Raw genomic sequence first — 22348 nt, 5'->3', positions numbered from 1 at the left:
CTTAACTTCACATGTAAGCTCTACAAGCCATCTGTGTGACAGTATCTTCTCCAGGAAACCTAGAATTAGGACACCAATCCAGCCCGTATGCAGGATTCAAACATCAGGATGTTTCACAGAGACACACGGCTGTAGTAAAAAATCAAAACAATTATTTTATTTGTCTTTATAATGAGAGGTGTTAGAAAGCAGTGGTACAGAAACAAAGAATCTGTGAGCTGCCTTTTCAGAGCACTTCTAGACACTGATATGTGAAACGACACGTTTTCTGCCAGGTAGTCTTATAGCTGTGTGAAGGTTGTAATGAACTCACCAGATAGATTACTTTCTAGAAGTTGAAATGCCTCTGAGTGTTCGCCATTCCTCAAAGTAGGGCAACGTGTGATTATTACTGAGTGAGTATTGATTATACTTTTATTGTCAGTGTGCAGTGGCTGCCATTTGACGTTTTACCTTACTAAAGGTTGGTCAAGACCATCACTGCTTTGCAACAGAGGTACAGTAAAAAAAAATGCATACAAACATCCAACAACAACAAAGAACAGTACGGAATATAAATTGGCACAAAAAAATTGCAGTCATGTGAATAGCTGACAGTGCTGCTTTTCATAGCACCAGTGTGATACTGTTTTAATAGCACCAGTGAAATTAAAGTCATTAACGTTCCTGTGGAGTATATATTTCTATCCATACGCTTATGTACTACAAATTTGATGTTTTGTTATTTGTATAATTCTGAAAAGAAAAATAGATGAAAAAGTGAAAGGAACAAGGAACAAACAGGGCCTCTTTGGTTTAGAAATCAAATCAAATTTTAGAAAGAGATGTGGAACACTGAGTTTTAACTCAAGAGGGAGAGACAAGTAGGGAAGAGGGTGAGGATGAAAGGACAGAAGGGAATGGTAAAGATGGGTAGAAGAGAGAGTGGCAGTTGGCGATGTGGCAGTATCTGGGCTGATGCTGTCGATCTCCTCAGTCTTCTAGCAGCCACCACAGCTCTTCCCACAGCTGCTTCCCATAGAGCCACACTGGCCACTCACCGCCGCTACACCACACCGGGAGAACTGGTCACGGCACAGGTCAGCTACACTCAGAGAGGGGAGAAGGAGACAGCTGACAAAAGGGGCTCTATAAGCATGCAACCACTACTTATCATGTGCCAATTATACACTTTCTCAGTTCATATGTTGATAAATCGACACAAGGATATTGGGCATTCATCTCACCTCTGAGCAGCTCTTCATGTGCACACACAGTCCTCACACACACCTCTTTGTTGATAACGTACACCCGTCGCAAGCTGAAAAAGAGGACTTGTCTTACGCAGTGCTGCGACAGTATGAGAGTGAATTGACTCATCAGTGTCTGGTTGATGGTCTGTTATTATTAGTTGTAGCTTACCTGTAGAAGCAGAGACTGTTCAGGCATTGTTTACATGGCTTGTGAACAGAGTAAAGTCTGGTACAGGGGTACTGCTCTTCTCTGCAATCTAGACAACATGAACTAATTTAGGGCAACAGTAGGCTACAAGAACTATCCATCAACTACTATTTACAGGAGAATGTATGTATCTATTTCCCAATGTGTTTGTTTTTCTTACCCAGTGGGCCAGGCTCAGTGGGCTCTGTTTCAGCATCTGAAACACAGCAATGAATGGCACAAAATTGAAGATGCAGTCAACTCACAATGACTCCCACTGTGAATGTGACAGTGGAAGCTACAGTACAGAGGAACTCCCCAGGTCCACATGTGGGGGAGAACAGTTGAAGATGGCCTACCAGACTGTCCCGGAACAGACAGTGGGTCTAAAGGGACCTGCCTCTGGTTCACATCGTCAGTATTCTCTAAGGGCATAGGACGGGGAGGACAAGGAAGGTATGTAGAGAGGATCAACAGAGGAGAGAGACAAAAAGAGATGAAAAGAATCCATTAGACAGTAAATTGATTACCTGAAATCCCCTAATAGAAAAAGAAGTTAGCCAACGAAAATATAGTTTTTAGTACGATAAAAGAAGTGATGTTTTTTTAAGGGGTCCTTACCCTGGATGTAATCTGGATCATATTCTGTTAAAAATGATAACACTACATATTAATGAGACTTTCTTTGACTAGATGGGGTCATGGATAATTTGATGAGTCATGCCTGTGATGACTTAAACAGAGAGGCATGACAAATGGCATGTAACAACCACATCACACTGGTGTAGACTTGGTTGCAGCACAGTGGGGGGTGTCCCATAACATTCTGCTCCAAACAAAAGGGACCACATGGTTTCAAACCGAGAGTGGGAATGAAAGAGGATGCAGTTGCTTGACTTGTTCAGATATAATTACTAATTCACTAGCGTAGTTCTTATTTGAGCATTTCTGTCACTTCGGTAACAGTTTTCATCTTCAAAAGGGAGATGCCTGGCAGAAAGCAAACATTGCACGGACGTGAAATGGTGATCAGCAGTGAGAAGACCTGATACTGATTCAGTACAAATTGTTTTCCCAGACACAAATTAGGCCTTGTTTTAGCACAGTCAATCATTTTTAGGGTGCATGTGTAAACAGGAATCCAGTGAGACATAAATTGTAACAAAACAAAACTCACCCAAAAACGGGAAGGTGTTGGGGATGTAGACCTGGGCTAGCAGAAGAGCTGTTGATATTTATTCAAGAAATAAGGCAAAAAGTACATCTGTAAGGCTTTATGCATGATGTGCTGAAAGGAGCTATGGATCTGTTTATCTGTACTGTATGCAGCCATGTTGTGTGAATGGTGTATGTTGTTGTCTTAGTCACCTGGCATGCAAAGCAGAAGGAGGACTCTCATGGTCACTCTCTGTATGGAGGAAGACTGACTCTGGCACTGAGGAGAGACCATTTAGTGTTTGTGACAGACAGTGTCAGCATTTTACAGTGGGACAGTGCTGGTAAAGGTTACAAGTCAAGAGTGACTTAGATTTCACTACTCCTGTCTGTCTGTATGTCTCTATCTTGCCTTACTTCTCCGGACTCTTTTTGTCCTCCCTCAACTCTCTCCTTTACCCTTCCTCTCTCATGCCCATCTTTCACCCCTCCTCCTGTACTCTCCCTCTCAATCTTTTCTCCTACTTCTCTCTCTCTCCCTCTCTGCCCTCCTTGACCTCTCCTCCGCAACTCTAGCTCTTTACCTGACCCCCCCACCCCCGGCCTCAAACAGTCAAGGGGAGGAAGTGAAAAGGTTGAAAAGGTCTTCCTTAACCATCCCTCTGGGTTTCTACTTTTCTCCGTTCCACTGTGAAAACTTTAAGCTTCTGCAGTAGAAAAAGTCAGGGCTGCATTCCAGCAAAAGAACCACTGAATGCCCCCCCCCCCCCCCCCCAACTCTTACACACACTGAGACACACGTCTTTCTCTCTGGCTCTCTTTCTCTCCGTTTTCTCTATTTCTTTCTCCACATCTCTAATTTCCGTTCTGACGCTCTCTGTTGTAATTTCCTCGAATCCCTCTCCCCCTCCCCTCTCTCTCCCTTACTCTGTCTCTCTACAAAGCAGTTATTGCCATGTTGAATTAGTACTGTGTGGTCACTCATTGTGAACTCTTTTAACTGAACTTTAAAGTTAGATACAATGTAATAATTGAAAACATTGTTTTTTTTGTGAAAAGTCAAGAACATTTTGCATTAATAAAATGACCTAATTTTAAGTAAAAGTTACATTTTAAACCAGTTATTGGTCTCTCTCCTTGTGGAATAATGAATAGCTCCTCCTTCTTTGCCAAACTGGACTCAACAATCTACACTGTGAGCTACTCCAGCCATCACCACATTTTCATTTTTTGCCTTTCTTTTTGTGAATGTACATATACACATGTGAGTTTAAATGTCATGTATGCCTGTTTTCGATGCACAGCGTGTATGTATCATACTACCAAGTGTGCCTGCTCCTGTATGTGTGTATACAGACATTCCTCATGTGCATCACAGTGGCTATTGGAAACCATATGTTTTCATAGCACACATCTGGGAGCTATTACCCCCCCCCCCCCCCACACACCAAACCCACTTCCCTCCCCGCACACACTTTCCCCATCAGCCCCCACCAGTTTTGTCTCTCTTCCCCCCCAGCCATCCCTTACCCCCCTTACCAAAAACACTGGGGACTGGGAACAATGACACAATGAAGGGAGAATGCCTTGCCTCTTATCCCGATACAATTAAAGGTTTTTTTCTATAAATCATTGAATCTCTCTTACCAAGCTCCCTGCCCACAAAGTAACCATGCATGCCCTCTCTCATTATTTTAATGAAAAATTGGCCAGCCCTTCTCTATTGTACTTCAATTACCCCAGGCTATAACTCCACCTCCTGGACTATATTACCATATTGTCCCCCACCTCCAACTCCCCTGGCAATAGACCACATGTCAAACTTAAGTGCCAACAGAAATACACCAGTCACAATAATGCCATTCATTCTTAGATTGTTTTTCTTATAGAAAAGTATTTTAATTGTGAAATACCATAGCTACTAGCCGGATGTCAGATCTCAACAATTGATTTACATAGCCATCTATAAAGTTATTAAGACAACATCTGATAGTAGGTCTGTTGATTGTATGCACTTTTACACCATATGGGATTATAATCAAATAGGTTTTAAATTTCGCTTACCTAACTTTTCCTCACTTTGAACCGACGATCCACTAAGTTCATGCGTTTGCTCCGTCTTTTGCACGTTTGCACCGTCAGACCGAGCGCCACATTGTACCACTCCGCCTCCCTTGTCCCCTCCCCGAATCCCAGCCAGCGACGACCCCCATCCACCACAGACTGCATTCTTGACTATGCAGCTTTACCTAAGTGTCACAACTTTTGTACAGTGCAACGTAAATTACAAATACCCTTAATAATAATCATGAATAGTACTTATAATAAAACGTAATAAATACGTTTGCATTCGTGATAAATACGTTTTTACTAACTGACTGAGCAAATGCATCTAGGATAAAAATATTGAACAAACATGAATTTTCCCATTCTGAACAGTCTCGTTGCTATAGATAATTTTCTTTTAGCTGTGTAATGGCAATCTATACTTTTTAAGGTCATACCTTCAACATATTTGATGAAATCTTTTGAGAGACTGACATCTAGAGGACGTACCGATAAGGTCTAAACATTGCACCTGTCTAACACCCGGTTGCTGCTGGGTGGGTCGCCAAAACGTTTCTTTGGTGATTATCAACATTATTTTCTTAATCTGTGTGGTCATGTTTTGGCTCAGCAGTGTACACTTGCAATATATTTTCTGAACAGTCATTAACACAATGCGGTATAGGTTTAATGTTTCATTGTAATGTATTTTGCATACATGTCGTGCATTTTTTTTTACGGCAAATCTGTCCCCAACACTTTTCATTAAGAACATGTTATTTAACCGCCACATTCTCAGTTATTAAACATTCTCTCCCACCTACATCTGAAAACAAACCTATGCCCCCACGACACAATGAGACAGACAAGGCAACCAGTCGCCGGCATTACAGTCATGTATTTATTATATATTCAAACAAAGACTGCCATTACTATATTATATAAGCAGAGCATAATCATACACATTTTTGATGTCCGTGAACCCACATCACTCTCTGAACTTAAACACACACGCAAACATCCACACACACACACAATCAAACAATGGCCATGAACCAAGGAATGCGCCTTTCATTTCAAATTCTGCAGGTCATGTCTCAAAACACACAAGCATTCACTCTCACACACAACGAACACACCATAAACCGTACACATTCTCAAATCAATGAGGCAACTATTTCCCTCTGAGTCCAGTGTCCCTGGTGCTGGAGTGCAGTGGTGTTGAGTTGACAGGTGTGCAGGCCCACCAGACCTCACTGGGCTTCTCTTTCATGAATTAAGAGCATAATTTAAAGAAGCAGAGGATGGGGTGAGTCCAGGATGACGAGCCTGCATCTAGACAGCAGCAGACTTCTTCTCCTTGTAGGTGGCCATCATCTTTTTAATCTCTGCTATGGCCTTGCCAGGGTTCAGGCCCTAGAAGAGGACAGAGGAAGAGTGTCACAAGCAGGAAGGGTTAGGGTGGTACAGTGAGACCATAGGGGACAGTGCCATGTCTGTCCCAGTGCACACAGGAGGGGCTAGGTGGGTGTACCTTGGGGCAGGTCTTAGTGCAGTTCATGATGGTGTGACAGCGGTAGAGGGAGAAGGGATCCTGGAGCTTGGACAGACGCTCCTCTGTGAACTCGTCTCTCGAGTCGATCATCCAGCGGTAGGCCTGGAAAAAGAGATGGGCAGCATGACCGAAAACTGACGTACTGTATGGTCTCACAAACACACACAAACAAACAAGTCAAATCACCTGCATGAGGACAGCAGGTCCCAGGTACTTGTCTCCGTTCCACCAGTAGCTGGGACAGCTTGTACTGCAGCATGCACACAGGATACATTCATAAAGCCCATCCTGAAAGAGAGCAAATGAAAGGCATCCTTTAAAAAAGGAAGAAGCGATGAGTTCCCTTTGCGGTGAGATTGTATTTTCTATACGGTACCAGTTTTTGTCTGTCGTCCACTGTCTGCAGGTACTGCTCTTTCCCTTCATTGGCCTCGTCCTTCTTCTTCAGGTAAGGTTCAATAGACTTGTACTGGGCATAGAAGTTGCTCATGTCCTGCGGTCAGAAGACAAGAGTGCGTTAACAAGCTAACACAGCATCTCAAGTAACAACAAAAAAAGAACTGCACGAACGAAATGAAGACAATTCTAGTGGTCTACAGCCCTCCTGAGTCCCCTGGTCTATAGTCTCAAGTGTAGGAATAACAGATTATAGATGATACTCACAGGCACCAGATCCTTCACCACATACATATGAGGCAGAGGGTAGATCTTGGAGACCTTGCTGGTGTTGGTGTCAATCTTGTTTAGACAGGCCAGTGTGTTGCCCCCATTGATGTTCATTGCACAGGATCCACAAATACCTGCAGAAACACAAAACATAGACACAAAGTGTTACTAGACACCAACACAACTATACTATGACAACATGGTGAGTGCTGATGCTACTGGACCTTGCACTGATTTACTTAGAATCAACTTTGTGTTTTCCCTGTTTTACTGCTGTGAAATCAATGCAGTTTCAGTTCAAGGAATTCCTTGTCAGAACTGTCCACGATGGCATTTGTTGCTGAATGACTCTAGCCTGACGTTGTCATACTCATAATTCTAGTCAGAATATGAGTCTGAGAACTCTCCGTTGGGCTTTGACTACAGGGCGTGTTTCAAACGAGCCTGGAAAACAAATGCCTCTTCGCTCAATTGGATAGATCTACAACCAATCAGAGCAACAGAGTATGTGACGTATGTTAAGCACCGCATAGTTGTTGTCAATAGAACTAAACTACAAGCAAACTTGAAGTATGCTTGAAGAATGAATACAAACGATTTTTGCCGGTGTTGTAAAATTAATTTAAGGGTAGGGGGAGTACTTGTTCAAACGGTCAACCTTTTTTAGCGAAACAACAAAGGGCAATGCATATACAAACAAGTTCTCTGTTTAGGATTACAACTCCACAAAAGAAAAGGAGAAACCACAATGGCCACTGGGTTTTCATTGTGTCCCATCTTCTTCGCGACCATCGGGGCCAGCTGATAAATTAAACTTTTACCGAATCCCTTAGGAAGGACGTCAAAAACATATTTTCCATCGACAAAGGCCTTGATTGCGTCTCTCTGTTCCTCTTTCAAAATTAATGCTCTGTCGATGTCTTCTAAAACAGACTCGATGGCAGAATCATAACAACCCAGATCTCCAGCGGTAGCCATGTTTGTTCAAAACAAATTCAACTTAAGCGCTCTTTTGTGACGTGGGTGATTACGTTACTGTTGATCATCTGTCCATCATCATATAAAGCCCGCCCTGGCAATTTCATTGGTTCGCCCAGATTCTGGTTTTCTGTAGTTGGTCCCCAATACAAGACCCTCCAGACCCAACTTCCCGACCAAATTTTTTGGGGGGCGGGGAGAAGTTGGGCTGGCAGCCAGGCTAGAATGACTCACCTTCTCTGCAGGAGCGGCGGAAGGTCAGTGTGGAATCCATCTCATTCTTGATCTTGATGAGAGCATCAAGGACCATGGGCCCACAGCTGCGTATAGAAGAAACCAGAGCCAGAAAGAGTTTTAGCCTTTTGTTTTACATTCAACACATCCATACGGTACAGCTATAAAGGGAACACAGAGAAAGTTGTGGGAGGGGTATTTCCTAAATGACACAGTTCAATCCCACACACAGTATTACAGACATGGTGTCTCGGTTACCAGAGCTGAATCAGTCCCTCAGAGTCCTAATGCAGGCAGTGCAGGGACTGAAGAGCTAATTAGAGGCACAGATGGGAGGAGAACTAGGAAACTGTCCAGAATGTGTCAGAGGGCTTCAGTCTTAAGTAGAGCTGAAGGGTGTTCCTTGAACACTACAGAACACACTGTACTCTGATTAAGCCAAAGCTAAAGCCCTGAGTCACAGAAGCGGTGTGCTTTTAAACCAAAGCGAGGAGCAAAACAACCGTACCACAATTGTCTACTCCAGAAACAGGACACCCCATTTCTATTCTTGGTGGATGGGTATTTACTCATTTCTGACACCAGGGGCAGAGGTCAAAATATTGCACAACTCATTCAGGTGTACAAGGCAAAGGTCTAACTAAGACAAAGTCCTAATGAAATACATACAGTATATACACTAATATAACAAAACTAAGGCAGACCATAGAGGCTGTACTTTACTCACGTGTTGAGGTCAATTTCATAGGTCTGCATGCGAGGTTTATCTCCTGTTGTGTCTGGGTCCCAGCGATACACCTGGAACTTCTTGATTCTGGGCTGAGAGGCTGGGGCAGCGGCTGTCTGAGCATACCTGACCGTCTGACAAGAGGGGTGGGAGGGATACAGGACATTAGAAAGATTGTCTTTTGTTGTGAATTACAATAAATCCCCACTGAGTGTGCTATATTGACAGATGTTGGGTTTACCTACCCTTTACCTAGCTGTCTATCCTGCTGTCAATACCAGCTCCTACTCAATATATCCATGCAGGGAGTTCAGATTCAAGTAGAGGCTAACATTCTACTTTGTTGTGGTGGTGACACCTGTCAGGTCAGCAATGTTAGCTAGATAGCTAGAGTAGCCTAGCAGTAGTGTGTCTACCATGAGCCAAACTAGATTTCATCCGCCTAGTAACGATGTTAAATGGTGAATATTCAAATATACATTTACACATGTATGAATATGATCCTGATAACACGGACTTTGACGTTAATCAAGCAAGCTAATTTGAAAATAAATCCAACTTCTAATAGGTTGACACATGAGGAATTTCCCTAGTACTGTAGACAACTATCTAACGTTAGCTAACTAAGCTAGCAAAGTAGCTAGCTACGCAATACATCTGCCTCGCTGACAAGAGAAATTTCTAGTGCGCATTGAGTGACAATTTCACCCAGGGCATTGTTTAAATGAAGCTATACGGATTTAGTTGTTATCAATAAGAAACATACCACCATTCCAACAGAGGAACGGATAGCCACAGCACCGCATCTGCCCAAGGACGTTAGACCAACAACCGACATCTTGAAGTTTCTGACCTCTCGCTAGGGTTTCCGCTATCCAGTATCCTCTGCGAGGGCCGGGTTATTACGTCAGTAAACACTGATATAAGGGATGCATTCCATTTCAGAAGGTTGTACCCTTGTCTGTGTACATTTGCATTTATTATTCACATATTGATGATACATTCTGCTTATGAATATATTTTTATGTTTTGATCGATATTTTTTGCGTTTAATACCATTCATATTGTTTTAGTTTAGACAAGTAAGTCAACGAAGACACTAAGAGCAAGGGACTTCTTGAAGGGAATTGGTCCGAAAACGAACCCTGCGCACATTCATCCTGGAGCAAGCATGACATTTCGTCTGAATCTGGATTAAGGTCACATAATCCAGAGAGTTTGGTAAAGGGAGTTGGGATCAGAATTTTTATAGCATCGAATTAGTCTAAGACAGCGATGGTATTTCTGACATTGTCGAATTGGATCCGAAATCGTGGACCTGATAGATACTGGAAGGTTCAGGAAGTTCTCAAAAATGCACGGGTAAGACAAGCTAGCAGCTAGCTAACAACTAGGCTAAAAAGGCACATAGCTGAACTTGTTATAATATTTGGATGGTCCAAGATGTCATGAGATTTTGCAAACAGTCACATAAAACGTTAGTTTGCTATTTTATAGAATCAACCTTTATATCATGTGTTAAACAAAATAATGCTTGCTTTTACTGTTTTGTCGCCAATACTGTCATTTGGGCAAGTGTGTGTATTCTTGTATTTATTACGTGTGTGCTTTGCCACTAGCATTTCAGAGGGAGAAAAAACCGATGCTACAGTTTGGCTGTACGGGCAGTGAGAAGGGCTTTTGTCTACGCCACCAAGGCTCGCAAAGCTAAAAGACGCAACATGCGATCGGTAAGAACTAATGGTAACACCACAATGTAAGCATAGTTATTCCACAAGTGCACATGGGCCAATTAGGACAAGGAGGAGGGCGCGAACGCTATACATTTGCGAGATCGTTTTGTACTTGCACATAGGCTTACTAGTAATGGAAACTTCTCTCTTTCTCTCTCTAGCTCTGGATCTCGCGCATTGCTGCAGCATCTCGGGAGCATGGCATGAAGTATCCTGTCCTTATGCACAACCTGGTGAAGGTCAGTATGTCTTTCTCACCCGCCCAGGATCCCTAATTCCTAATGGGATTTTGATGTATGATGTAATATAACGTCTCATTATTTGAGAATTGTAATGCCATCAACCCAATTTGTCCTCTTCAACATTATCAATAAAGCAATACATCTACCTAAAGCATACAGTAGCATGACACAGCACAGGACATTTCATAAACCGTTTCCCCTACTCAGTGGTTGTGTGTTGTTGACCCTCTTACAGAGCAGTGTCCCGGTGAATCGGCGTGTTCTTAGTGATCTGGCCATCACAGAGCCTCGGTCATTCCTCTCTCTGGCAAAGCTGGCCAGAATGCGACAACAGGAAGGATTCAGAGCAGCTTTGGGTGATGGCAAAGAGCCTCCTGGCATCTTCTCACGTGTTGTTTTACTACAATAACTTTGCTACAATCTTACAGACCGCACATGGATCTCAGTAACATTTGGTGATTACCACAATTGTTCCTAGTCTAACCAACCTAATAACTATTCGCTGTCATCTCTCATAAACCCTTTTTGAACCATGACATCAAGATGGATGATTGTGACTGTAATGTCTGTACCACATGTGTTATCTATTTAGGGATGAAATGATGCTCTTCTGAGTGACAGACCGGACCCTTGTTTGCAATGCCTTTGTCTTTATGTACATAAGTGTCAATTGTCTACTTTAATTGTTATGTTGGGAAAAAAAATATGTGAAAGGTAATTAAACATTTTGCTATATTTGGCCTCCTGTTTTCTAATAAATCATAATATCCTATTTATAACCATGGAGTGGTTTTCAGACCAGTGCTCCTAACCAAATATTAGTGATATGATGTACATACTGAGATTTAATATGTTAGAGACCTTTATATTACAAAGCAGGTGAGTCAAGTAATTCAATATTTATGATGCATAAACTTAATACTCGTTGCTAATATTAAGGATGCATGTGATTCTGTTACTGTACTTCCTGAAGAGGTGTGGCTACTTGATGACCTCTACAAAGTTAAGCCAATGAGAGGCTGGCGTTTTTCTTGGTAACCAATCCCCATCAGTTTCAGAAAAAACGTTGGTCCGTTCTGCACTTGCGCGAAGTAGCAGCATGACAAGCGTGTCTGAAGCGTCGTAGTGACAAGCAGGCACAGCAGCACGAACCGCATCACCACAACCGGCATTTCCGAAAGAGTTCGTCACCCGTTTACAGTAAGATGTCCTGGCTGTTCGGCCTTAACAAGGGGCAGCCCGAGGCGCCCCCTGAGTTCCCCGGTCCGCCGCCACCACCTCCACCGGCTGGTGGGTCCGGTGGCGGCTCCACAGGCGGAGATAAACCCAAGGACAAATGGAGCAACTTCGATCCAACGGGGTTGGAGCGAGCGGCCCAGGCAGCCAAGGAGCTGGACAAGTCTCGTAAGTGTCTTGCATATCAGGTCCATAATTACACGGAGCATTTAGACGAAATTCCAACGATATTATGAAGCAGTCACGTGAAGATGCTTTCATCGCATGGCGCTAGCTGTACTAGCTGCTAGCGTTCAATCTAATTAGCTAGCTAGCAAATACTACTGATGCAACGTCTGATCTGAAGCGACATGCCAATAAGACCGTAGGTGAAACTGAATGGAAGTCAATGTTTGGCCGCTAAAATCTGAATCGACTGTGAGTCTGTCCATGGTTCATTCAAGGTGACGGGTTCAAAGGTCATCTGTTAGCTAGCCAGTGGAATGAAATAATGACATGAACTTGCATCACTCACGATTAAAATCGTTTGTTAACATATGTAGAAAATATGTATTTACACAATTCACATGTTTTTAATGCAGTGCCAATGAAGCATTGTCAGTTGCAATACATCTATCGCCTAATCACACTCGGTTATATGCAGAAATGGAAATTGACAAACATATTTTCTATCTTCTTCATTGTCTCTTCATTCCAGGCCATGCCAAAGAAGCTCTGGAGCTGGCTCGCATGCAGGAGCAGAGTGTTCATATGGAACACCAGACCAAAATAAAGGTACCGCATAGCCTAATGCCTGTGGTACAATGTTAGTTAAGTGCCTGTTCTGGGAGATAAAAATCTACCAGTGGTCACTGGGTGCTAAATTCTAGGTATGGTACAATACTGGTTTGTCTTCATTTACTATACCATATGTGTTTGTGGCAGGAGTACGAGGCAGCACTGGAGCAACTGAAGGGGGATCAAATCCGCATCCAAGGAGAGGAGAGGAGGAAAACAGTGAATGAGGAGACCAAACAACATCAGTCGGTGAGAGGGTAGCATCAGAGCAAGTGTTTGGTGAGCAGTCCAGATGTTGTGTATAGCAGCTGCTGAATTGCAAAACCAGTGGAAGCCTCTATATATGCTGTACAAAGGATGAAAATAAAATACATTTATTGGATGGTCCAATTTTATTTAAATCTTATTTTATAAGATTTGCCAGTAGGAGGTGCTGTTTGTATTACAATGGTAACCCATCTCTTCTCTTTTCCCTGTCAGAGAGCCCAGTACCAAGACAGGCTAGCCAGACAGAGGTACGAGGACCAGCTCAGACAACAGGTAATCACTTGCTTGGACTTGTAAACCCAGTCCTATGCAGGCCCAATGTCAAAGGCAGATATAAAGTGTGACCTCTTCTTTGCATCTTCCTCAGCAAACCATAAATGAAGAAAATCTCCGCAGACAGGAAGAGTCTGTACAGAAGCAGGAAGCCATGAGAAAAGGTACTGACTCACTACACAACTGACAAGAGTCCTCGGTCAGTGTTGGGTTAGGTGCAGTGTATATGTGTTCCAGATGGACTTATTAACTGATGTATTCCATCCTGCTTCCAGCAACAATTGAGCATGAGATGAATCTGAGGCACAAAAATGAGCTTCTGCGTGTGGAGGCGGAGTCTAGAGCAAGGGGTCGCGTGGAGAGGGAGAACGCTGACATTATCCGTGAGCAGATCCGCCTGAAGGCAGCAGAACACAGGCAGACCGTTCTAGAAACTATACGGTAAGACGTACCATCATGCTGCCGCGCCACCAGTTATAACACACATCAGTGAGATATACTGAAGCAGTGTGTGGAGACCGGATTGTGTGATGGTTTGACCTCAGAACTGCGGGTGCCGTGTTTGGAGAAGGATTTCGAGCTTTTGTGTCTGACTGGGATAAAGTGACAGCTACGGTGAGACCACCCCTTAATGTTACAGTTTCAAAGTAGATGCATGATATCATAACAAAAATGTAAATGTTGCATGTCTCTGAATGTTTTGTTATCCCTCTCCACCAGGTGGCAGGACTGACCCTTCTGGCCGTGGGCGTGTACACAGCCCGGAACGCCACGGGGGTGGCAGGGCGATACATTGAGGCTCGGCTTGGCAAGCCCTCATTGGTCAGAGAGACGTCCCGCATCACTGTGGGGGAGGCGATTAAGCACCCCATAAAGGTTGGTATGGAGGTGCCACAGTGTGCTTGTCCATCTCTAGAGTAAATTATGCTTTTTGTATTTCTACAAAATATAATTACACTTATGTTACGTTTGCAATAGATCACACATTGTTGTGAAGTAGCGCGTCAGTTTGATTCCTTCTCTCCTCCCAGGTGACAAAGCGCTTGACGAGCAAGCCTCAGGATGCCCTGGAGGGAGTAGTGCTCAGTGTAAGTACTCAACACAGTCACATTTAAGAGGCTGCCACGTGAACTACAGCAGGCCATACTGTACTTCTTACAGTTTTTATGTGTTTATTGAAATTATCCTAAGCCTTTGTATCGGAGGCAGACCAGTGAAATATTCAGTACTGTAAAAACTTGTGAGAATGCCATCTTGTTAGAGATTGGATGAAAGAAAGGATGTAAACCTCTCTTCTCAGCCAACTCTGGAGGAGCGTGTACGTGACATTGCCATAGCAACCAGGAACACAAGGCAGAACCGTGGCCTGTACCGTAACATCCTAATGTACGGACCTCCTGGCACTGGAAAGACCCTTTTTGCCAAGGTAGGACCTGCACATCTGGCCACTGTTGAACTCAGTGCAAGTCGAAGTCAAATTAAACATGTATTTCACAAACATTAGTGTGTTGGGTGACGAATAGAATATTCTTGATATTCATGTTTTTGGTCTACCTTTAGACAGGCTTCTTTGTATGAAGGTAGGATTAGTCATGGTTTTTGTATGCGCTGACAATTGTTTTGTCTTTTTTGTTTTGAGTAGAAGCTGGCAATGCATTCTGGGATGGACTATGCCATTATGACAGGTGGTGACGTGGCGCCTATGGGCCGTGAGGGCGTCACTGCTATGCACAAAGTCTTTGACTGGGCCAACACAACTCGCCGTGGGTATGGTGCCCTCATTTAGTCACTGTATTAGTACAGTTTGATATGACAGACCATGTTGTGAGAGTACCATCTGATCGTCTGTACACATAGCCTACACGATAGTCCAACTTAAATGACAATGTTTGAGCCATGTTCTCTCTCCTCTGTTCAGCCTGCTGCTCTTTGTTGATGAAGCTGATGCATTCCTTCGCAAGAGATCCACTGTAAGTCATGATGTCATCATGGTATACTGGCCAGGAGTTGGCAGCAACACAAATGTCTGTCAGACTTTTTCTTACCATCTTACACTTTTAGTTTTCTTTAGACTTCTTTCTTTTTCGTTTTGTATGCAGGAGAAGATCAGTGAAGACCTTAGAGCAACTCTGAACGCATTCCTTTACCGCACTGGAGAGCAGAGCAACAAGTCAGTCCCCGGGACGTCCTACAAGCACACCTTGTGATACTATATTACCTATAACATCCTGCTCTTACCTTCTCTGCCCACTCAGGTTTATGCTAGTACTGGCCAGTAATCAGCCAGAGCAGTTTGACTGGGCGATCAACGACCGTATCGACGAGATAGTCAACTTCGCCCTGCCAGGTCTTGAGGAAAGGGAGAGGCTGGTGCGCCTGTACTTTGACAAATACGTGCTGGAGCCAGCCACCGGGGGGAGACAGTGAGTCACATAGGACATACCTTCACCAGCAACACAACACGGCAGCCCAGGTTTAAATAGGCCACTCGCACAAGCAGGCACACAGAGGAATAAATAATGAAACCAGTGATGGTTGATGGCGAAGACCATATCTAGTAATTAGATATGTTCAAACATATACAAGCACAATCTAATTGCTAAAGTGCTTTGTAGGCTACATTTACACAAACATACAGGTAAGGGGGACTCTTTCGGTATCCAGGAGTGCCCTACCCCCCTCTGTGGTCTGGTGCTCCTTCGCTACTGGCTGCGGGGTCTGCTATGATCGGATCCAGGACCCTAAAGAGCAGGTGGCTGTGGGACAGCCTGCCTACTGGCTGCATGTGGAGGCCAGCCAGCCATGCTGCTGAGTCACTAATTACACTGGGGCTCTGAGGAGGCAAGGAGCTGGAAACTGGGCGGCAGGGGGCCAAACACACACGCACGCATTGGACCAGGGGGAAATACTTCTGGAAGAGCCAAATTAAGACCTCTTTTTAGCAACGGCTATCCAGACTCATTACAGTTATCATAATCCTAATGGACGTCATAGAGAAGCTTATGGAACCAGCAACTCGCTCACTTATCTTCTCTCTCTCTGTTCTCGCTGTCTCTCTCTGTTCTCGCTGTCTATCTCATTCTCCTTTTGTGTCTTTCATTCTGTTCTCTGCAGGAGAATGAAGCTGGCACAGTTTGACTATGGGCTGAAGTGTTCTGAGATTGCCAAGCTCGCAGAGGGCATGTCCGGCAGAGAGATCTCCAAACTGGGCGTGGCCTGGCAGGTCAGAGTTTAATACATACTTCCATTCTAATGCATCATCTTGTGAATGCACAGTGTATGACGTCATATCAGTGCACCTTTAACTAACCTCAGTAATACATTGTGAGAGGAGCCCGTGTTGAAGGTTCTGGTGAGAGATTTATAGTAGATAGATGTTTCATAACACTGACTTCAGGTGATTTTTCTAGACCAATTTATTTCTCCTTCTGTATAGAGATCTATGAATAGTTGTAACATCTGACATTGTCTTGTTAAAGATATACTCTGCATCCATAATGCCCATCTCTCCATGTGGGGAACATACTACATGGCATGTCATGTCTACCTTTAGGCTGCAGCATACTCATCAGAGGACGGTGTCCTTACGGAGGCCATGATTGATGCCCGGGTGGAGGACTCCATCAAACAGCACTTCCAGAAGATGAACTGGCTGCACAGAGACGAGGCTGCTGCTGCTGCTGCTGAGGTCATACCTGGCCAGACCGGGGCAGCGGACGTTGGGCCCGGGATAGGTTTCACACTGCCCAAGGGACAGCCTCCCCAGGCTCAGGAGGTCCTGGCTCCTGTCCTGGAGGCAGAGAAAGTGGAAGCCCCTGTTCCTTTGGAAGAAGTGCAGCTGAATTCAATCCTTCCTGTAACAGATAGTGCTGTGGTTCCGGCCAAGGGGGGAGGTACAGGGGAGGGGGGGACTGTCCAGGCTGAAGTAGAGAGTGTCCAAGCAGTGGACATTTTACCGACCCAAGGGGAGGGGCAAGAGAGTAAAGCCCAGAATGAAGCAGGCCCTCCCCTTGAGAAAGAGGCAGGGAAAGAGGTTGAAACCAAATCTACGCCATCAAAAGATGGGACTCCGGTTTAAGATGAGGAAACTGTCTGGAATTGCTGCGGTTGATGCCTGTTCCTCAGTGTGTGTAGTCTGTATGAACGTCTGTCTATCTGTCCGGCTCCCAGAGCAGAGTGTGCTGCAGAGACGCTAGCTAGCATTTCATAAAACAATTATGCAGAAACTGAAGAGCAGTTCTAATATATTACATATTTAAAGATTCTGGAAATGTACTTTATACGGGTACCTTTTGTCTGTAATTGTAGAAAGGTAAGAGATGCACTGTAAGAAATGACTACTGACATGTAGTGTTATGGAGATGGATGTGTTTTTTTTTATAAACAGTAAAATAATTGATATTTCTTACAACAGTTGAATCTTTGTGATTCATTATGTATAAAATGTTATGGAACACAAGGCAGACCACACATCTTTAGATATATTTACATGACATAAAAACAGATTAATTGCACAAACAATTTTAGATGTAGCATAGGATAGGTATTAATCCATAGTGCATGATGAGGTAGAATTGAAACAGTGCAATGACTTTTGTAAAACTCCACTGGCAGCTTTAACGAAACAGACATTTTCCTCAACAGCAATGTCTGGATGGAAAGACAGCCACAAGACTGGGCTAGGTGGACTCAGACTATATTTCACAGTAATAAGAGTTACTCACTTGTACACTGTTATGCCAAGGACACATATCATCGTAGCTGGTTCTCATGTCCTTGACATGGCACTGTATGAATGAGGGCTGTGTTGGTCACTAAACACTACATAGGCAGTGGGAAAAGCTGTTAAAGCCACCATGGTGCACCTGATTTTCATTTGAGCACCGTTTTATGAACTGTAAAATGAGTAGACCCCAGTTAGACTTAATAGAGGTTATACTCCACCTACCCAAATTAAATCCCAGGTAACATTTTCAAACTACATTATGAACATGCCACAACATAGACACAAATAGCATATCACCCTCAGGTTAAATACATATGTCTTCAATTATTTTGCAAAAAAGCATTCCCAATTATTATTATTTATTGGAATCCTGGAAATTGAATGTGCTCCAATTCCACCAGGAGAATAAAATCAGTGGTGCCAGTCGAAAAGATGCCTCTTAAAAACCAAGCATGGTGGATGGAATCTTGAAGTCAGTTTAGCTGCCCTCTAAGTTTAAAGTCTTTAAAATTGAGTATAAAAAGTCAAATTAATTAATTCAATTCTGAAGTGTTTATACGTCAGTATAAACAATTCTACAGGCTCAGATATCCAGTTCTACTGGTCTATTATAAGTGTCTTGGGCTGTTATGGCCATTGTGATACACCTTCTGTTTGATGTGGGCTGTGCCCGCTGTAGAGTCCTCCAGTTGCCGGAGGTGGACCCGTCTGCGTATGTCTCTAAGGTTACAAAATCGGGGAACCCAGGACCAGGACAACCCATCTAGACACCAGTGGGAAGAATACAACAGCATATTAAAGGGAGGGTATTCAACCCATGTAACCCATCCTATTCTTCAAATGACACATCTTAGACCTTAGAGTTTACAGTTAGAATAGAGAGGGAAAGAATGGGTAGAGCAGAGACAGAGCAATTACAAAGGAATAACCTATGCATGTTAATACTTTACAAACAATCTTACAAGACCATCCTACCTTTGGAGCAAACCTGTGTGGGTGTGTGTGTGTGTGTATCAGTACTTTGGGGATTAGGAAGAGGAAAGATCGCAATGAAAAGAGATAGAGCCAGAGATGAGTCATACCTGCACCTTCCTGCCAACCACCCCCACTCATTCCTAAAGTACAAGTAGCTACAGCTTAGAATGTGCTTACCTCAACACCAATTTCCTACACAGCCAAAACACTGGAATACTAAAAACACAAACCAACCCAGCTGCACTGCATATGTATATTTAGGATCTCCCTCTCTGTGCAACCATTTCTTTTTTGGTTGGTGCTCAGGATCCTATATGATATTGGAGTTTGTGCTTTGTGTGGACTCACCACTGTGGTGCTGCTTGGACTTCCAGCCCCGCAGGGCAGAGTGCAGCATGCCATCCAGCCACATCAAGGCCCAGCTCAAACAGAAGCCCAGAAGAAGACCCAGCATCATGTCCATCTCCTGCTTGGATACACTGTCACTGACACGATAGTTCTCCGCTGAGTCCACCAGGGACTGGTCCCCATCATAAGGAACAACATGATGTACATGGTGCCTGTGGTCAGGAGAAAGGGATCAGGGAAAGAGAGAGAAAGAAAAATGGAAGAGCAAAGGAGAGAGAGAACGAGTGAAAGACTGAGTGGGGTTACATAGTAAGTAATACATACTGGTAAAGGAATTCAGGTCAGGTTGAGATATACATACATAGAATGAGGAATGGTGAATACGGTACATATTCAATTACATTAGGGTCCAATTAAATGTACTCTATGTATATATGCGTGTATAGCATGTGTGTGTGTGTGATATAGGCTACTGCTGAGTGTATAGAATGGATGGGGGTGGGGGGTGGCACAGCTGCCGCTGGAGGGAAGCACAGGAAATGCATCGCTAAACAGCTGGCCTCTGAGCCCCATGGGAAGCAGAGAGGGGGAAGTCAACCTGTACTACTCTCCACTAGGCTCCAGGCAGATCTGTCCTACACTCAACAGAAACTCTGCGGAGAAAAAGGGGTAGAAGAGGGAGCAGTGGTGAGAAAGAGAGAAATGTGACACAGTGAGAGGGAGGGGTGTAAATAAGGGAGGGTAAGTCCAACCAAGTGAAAACTGAAGAGGGAGCATAGGAATGAGTGTGTGAAAGAATGACATCTTGCTGACCATGTCTATTTAGAATGTCTATTTATTGTGCCCTTTCTGCCTTTATTATTTCATGATAGTGTGTTTGGAGAGGACAGGGGATGTGGGAAGAGAGAGGGGATGCGGTGAAGGGCCTCAGCCTACATGGTGTGCGCATTAGTCCGGTGAGCCACCAGGGCACCCCTAAGAATGTGTCACAATAAAGAATTTCACAATAAAGTTAGATTGGTTGCACTCAATGTCTAATCACCTGAGTCACATACTGTCAGCAAGTCACACAGTGTTGGTGATAGTAAGGATGTAAGACTCACTACAAAAATCAAGTCATTTGTTACCATTCAAAAAACATTGTGTTTAATGGGATGTGTTTCAACTGCTTCTATGACAAGACAACTTGATTATATGGTAGCCTATAGTGTTGTATCCTTTCAAATTGGGGAGAGATGGAATGCCAACATTCACTTTAAGGAGTATCTTGAGTTGAAAAGGCACAATTATGCCAGATTCTATGTGTAGCCTCTTCTATTGTTATTATTTATTTAACTTGAAGGGCAGGCCTACGTGTTAAAGTTGACACCGTGCCATCATTCTTGGGTATCTCAATGAAATATGAATGAGCGCCGGAGGACAGTGGCGAAAAAACAGCCCCGGTAGTGTCAGCATATAAACATGTTCTATTTTTTCTCTTATTCCTATAATTAATCATATTAGTGTTTTTATATAGCTTATTTTAATTACAAAGGACACACATAAATATAAACTCTTCCAGAACACGTTAATTTTCTGCCCTATAGCCTACTTAAACAAGCGGTTAAATGCCAAACAGACTTCAATTCGAAGAATGTAGCCTACCTCCCACAGTTGCAACGACATATGCGGTCTTCCCCTCGCAAATGTGGTATGATATAGTTGTGAAAGCGGTCCAAAAGCGCGTTCATGTCAGTTAGACACGCCAGAGCCTGCAAAGAACCACCGAAGTCAGATGGGACAGAATCAACAATTAATACCAACGTGTATCCTTAGAAATGCTGCTGACGCAGAATACAGATAAATGTTTGTTCATCAAGGTTTCACCAAAAAATATCCACACGTTTGAGAGGCTACTGAAGACAAAATAGTTTTGGGTGCGAAGAAATAGGCCGTTTTGTGCAGGTGAGAGAACGTGTCCTTCTTACCACAACAAAGGTAGCCCCCAAAATCCTCAAGATCATGGTGGTTGTTGATAGCATAAACTTATTGTGCGCTACTCAGCAAATAGGCACTCGCTGCTCAGGTGCGTATGGATGCAAAAAGCACCGACACGCTCGCCTCGCCCACCCAAATTTCGTTTTTCAGCGACATGATAAACAGCTGTTTCTTGAGCGATGGCTGTGTGACGAGTATCCGTTGAATGTTATTCCACAGCATGCGTTAAAAATATGACATTTGCAGTAGACTCTCCGTGATGCTGTGATTATCGTTGCACGTAAGAGGAGCACAAAAGAAAAATGGCAGGAGGAGGTCGGATTTCGTAGGCTAGTAGCCTACCAACCACACCAGGCTGTCCTTACCTGACAGGAAACACCATATTATGTATGCTCATCTAGTGACTTTAACAATCAGGTAGTCTACCAGAAACTTGATCCAGTATCTTTTTCACTCACTTACTCACACTCTCTCTCATTCATTCACCCAAACCCCACCCTCTCTGTTTCTTACACACAGATATTCTATCTCCTGGTTAGGGTCAAGGCTACTGTCACCATCCAATTACTTAAATGCGACATCCATCACTGCAAAGAAAGTACGAGCAAGATGAACGAGGACTGAGTGGATTGAACCACTGTAATGCAAGCCTGATAAGACCATGGTGAGTAACCTTCCAAGTTAGGTAGTCCCAGTAGCACTTACCAGTATTTGCAGTAATGACATACTTTAAGTCATTCAAGGCCAAGGTTGTATCCATTCAAGTCAATGATTTGGGGTGGGACACGTCTCTATAAAATATCTGAAGCCTGCATCTGTAAGGGTCTCTTGATTTGCAGACCACAAAGAGGATAATTTGACAAATGGTTCATTTAGATTGTCTAACAATTCATCATATTATCCTCCATCTCTGACATACTAAATGACATGTGCTAATTGCATTGCTGATTGATATGGTCATACTAAGTCAATTAAAAAACCCATACACGCATAACATTATATAGGACAAATAGC

General features: G+C 43.5%; 5 protein-coding genes across 6 annotated transcripts; 2 read left to right on the top strand and 3 right to left on the bottom strand.

Annotated features, from left to right (window-relative positions):
- Nucleotides 1-130: 130 nt before the first annotated feature.
- Nucleotides 131-4763, bottom strand: mfap2 (microfibril associated protein 2). The gene is made up of 9 exons (XM_047026334.1): nt 4639-4763; nt 2788-2854; nt 2597-2644; nt 2041-2064; nt 1779-1844; nt 1601-1636; nt 1402-1489; nt 1227-1300; nt 131-1084 (listed from the first exon to the last, which is right to left on the bottom strand). The coding sequence occupies exons 2-9, from the start codon at nt 2816-2818 to the stop codon at nt 981-983; spliced, it is 471 nt and encodes a 156-aa protein (XP_046882290.1). The 5' UTR covers nt 2819-2854; nt 4639-4763; the 3' UTR covers nt 131-980.
- Nucleotides 4764-5498: 735 nt separating this feature from the next.
- On the bottom strand, nt 5499-9664 carry sdhb (succinate dehydrogenase complex, subunit B, iron sulfur (Ip)). Its single transcript, XM_047026272.1, has 8 exons — nt 9547-9664; nt 8781-8914; nt 8054-8139; nt 6839-6975; nt 6552-6668; nt 6362-6463; nt 6155-6277; nt 5499-6036 (listed from the first exon to the last, which is right to left on the bottom strand). Exons 1-8 carry the CDS (start codon nt 9616-9618, stop codon nt 5956-5958), a joined length of 852 nt encoding a protein of 283 aa, XP_046882228.1. The 5' UTR covers nt 9619-9664; the 3' UTR covers nt 5499-5955.
- A 221-nt stretch (nt 9665-9885) lies between these two features.
- Nucleotides 9886-11490, top strand: mrpl20 (mitochondrial ribosomal protein L20). Its single transcript, XM_047026271.1, has 4 exons — nt 9886-10142; nt 10400-10510; nt 10675-10752; nt 10991-11490. The coding sequence occupies exons 1-4, from the start codon at nt 10056-10058 to the stop codon at nt 11162-11164; spliced, it is 450 nt and encodes a 149-aa protein (XP_046882227.1). The 5' UTR covers nt 9886-10055; the 3' UTR covers nt 11165-11490.
- A 345-nt stretch (nt 11491-11835) lies between these two features.
- atad3 (ATPase family AAA domain containing 3) lies at nt 11836-17714 on the top strand. The gene is made up of 16 exons (XM_047025255.1): nt 11836-12159; nt 12689-12765; nt 12916-13017; nt 13249-13308; nt 13403-13472; nt 13584-13749; nt 13854-13923; nt 14029-14184; nt 14340-14396; nt 14609-14734; nt 14951-15075; nt 15227-15278; nt 15408-15478; nt 15564-15731; nt 16423-16531; nt 16862-17714. The coding sequence occupies exons 1-16, from the start codon at nt 11961-11963 to the stop codon at nt 17384-17386; spliced, it is 2133 nt and encodes a 710-aa protein (XP_046881211.1). The 5' UTR covers nt 11836-11960; the 3' UTR covers nt 17387-17714.
- Nucleotides 17715-17741: 27 nt separating this feature from the next.
- On the bottom strand, nt 17742-22348 carry tmem240b (transmembrane protein 240b). Of its 2 annotated transcripts, none has more exons than XM_047025258.1 (4): nt 21240-22348; nt 21002-21108; nt 19358-19569; nt 17742-18797 (listed from the first exon to the last, which is right to left on the bottom strand). In XM_047025258.1, the coding sequence occupies exons 2-4, from the start codon at nt 21085-21087 to the stop codon at nt 18643-18645; spliced, it is 453 nt and encodes a 150-aa protein (XP_046881214.1). In that variant the 5' UTR covers nt 21088-21108; nt 21240-22348; the 3' UTR covers nt 17742-18642. The 2 variants fall into 2 exon arrangements, with proteins under 2 accessions (XP_046881214.1, XP_046881213.1); XM_047025257.1 differs by having other exon boundaries at nt 17743-18797; nt 21325-22348.

The sequence above is a fragment of the Hypomesus transpacificus genome, chromosome 9 (assembly GCF_021917145.1).
Source record: "Hypomesus transpacificus isolate Combined female chromosome 9, fHypTra1, whole genome shotgun sequence".
In the NCBI taxonomy this organism is placed as follows: domain Eukaryota; kingdom Metazoa; phylum Chordata; class Actinopteri; order Osmeriformes; family Osmeridae; genus Hypomesus; species Hypomesus transpacificus.
Note: the sequence above shows the minus strand (reverse complement) of the source record. Positions and strands in the feature narration are given on the sequence as shown.

What these genes read in the sequence shown, in the direction of transcription:
- tmem240b (XM_047025257.1), bottom strand. Translation starts at nt 21,378, where the DNA reads ATGCTATCAACAACCACCATGATCTTGAGGATTTTGGGGGCTACCTTT. An exon ending in TGGGGGCTACCTTTGTTGTG is followed by an intron (nt 21,109 to 21,324) that starts GTAAGAAGGACA and finishes GGTTCTTTGCAG; the next exon opens with GCTCTGGCGTGTCTAACTGA. An exon ending in TGTCGTTGCAACTGTGGGAG is followed by an intron (nt 19,570 to 21,001) that starts GTAGGCTACATT and finishes TCCTGACCACAG; the next exon opens with GCACCATGTACATCATGTTG.
- mfap2 (XM_047026334.1), bottom strand. Translation starts at nt 2,818, where the DNA reads ATGAGAGTCCTCCTTCTGCTTTGCATGCCAG. An exon ending in CAACACCTTCCCGTTTTTGG is followed by an intron (nt 2,065 to 2,596) that starts GTGAGTTTTGTT and finishes CATTTTTAACAG; the next exon opens with AATATGATCCAGATTACATC. An exon ending in TGATCCAGATTACATCCAGG is followed by an intron (nt 1,845 to 2,040) that starts GTAAGGACCCCT and finishes CTATGCCCTTAG; the next exon opens with AGAATACTGACGATGTGAAC.
- mrpl20 (XM_047026271.1), top strand. Translation starts at nt 10,056, where the DNA reads ATGGTATTTCTGACATTGTCGAATTGGATCCGAAATCGTGGACCTGAT. An exon ending in AAGTTCTCAAAAATGCACGG is followed by an intron (nt 10,143 to 10,399) that starts GTAAGACAAGCT and finishes CTTTGCCACTAG; the next exon opens with CATTTCAGAGGGAGAAAAAA. An exon ending in TTATGCACAACCTGGTGAAG is followed by an intron (nt 10,753 to 10,990) that starts GTCAGTATGTCT and finishes ACCCTCTTACAG; the next exon opens with AGCAGTGTCCCGGTGAATCG.
- sdhb (XM_047026272.1), bottom strand. Translation starts at nt 9,618, where the DNA reads ATGTCGGTTGTTGGTCTAACGTCCTTGGGCAGATGCGGTGCTGTGGCT. An exon ending in TATGAAATTGACCTCAACAC is followed by an intron (nt 8,140 to 8,780) that starts GTGAGTAAAGTA and finishes TTCTATACGCAG; the next exon opens with CTGTGGGCCCATGGTCCTTG. An exon ending in TGGACGACAGACAAAAACTG is followed by an intron (nt 6,464 to 6,551) that starts GTACCGTATAGA and finishes GCTCTCTTTCAG; the next exon opens with GATGGGCTTTATGAATGTAT.
- atad3 (XM_047025255.1), top strand. Translation starts at nt 11,961, where the DNA reads ATGTCCTGGCTGTTCGGCCTTAACAAGGGGCAGCCCGAGGCGCCCCCT. An exon ending in AGACCAAACAACATCAGTCG is followed by an intron (nt 13,018 to 13,248) that starts GTGAGAGGGTAG and finishes TTTCCCTGTCAG; the next exon opens with AGAGCCCAGTACCAAGACAG. An exon ending in ACCGTTCTAGAAACTATACG is followed by an intron (nt 13,750 to 13,853) that starts GTAAGACGTACC and finishes GTTTGACCTCAG; the next exon opens with AACTGCGGGTGCCGTGTTTG.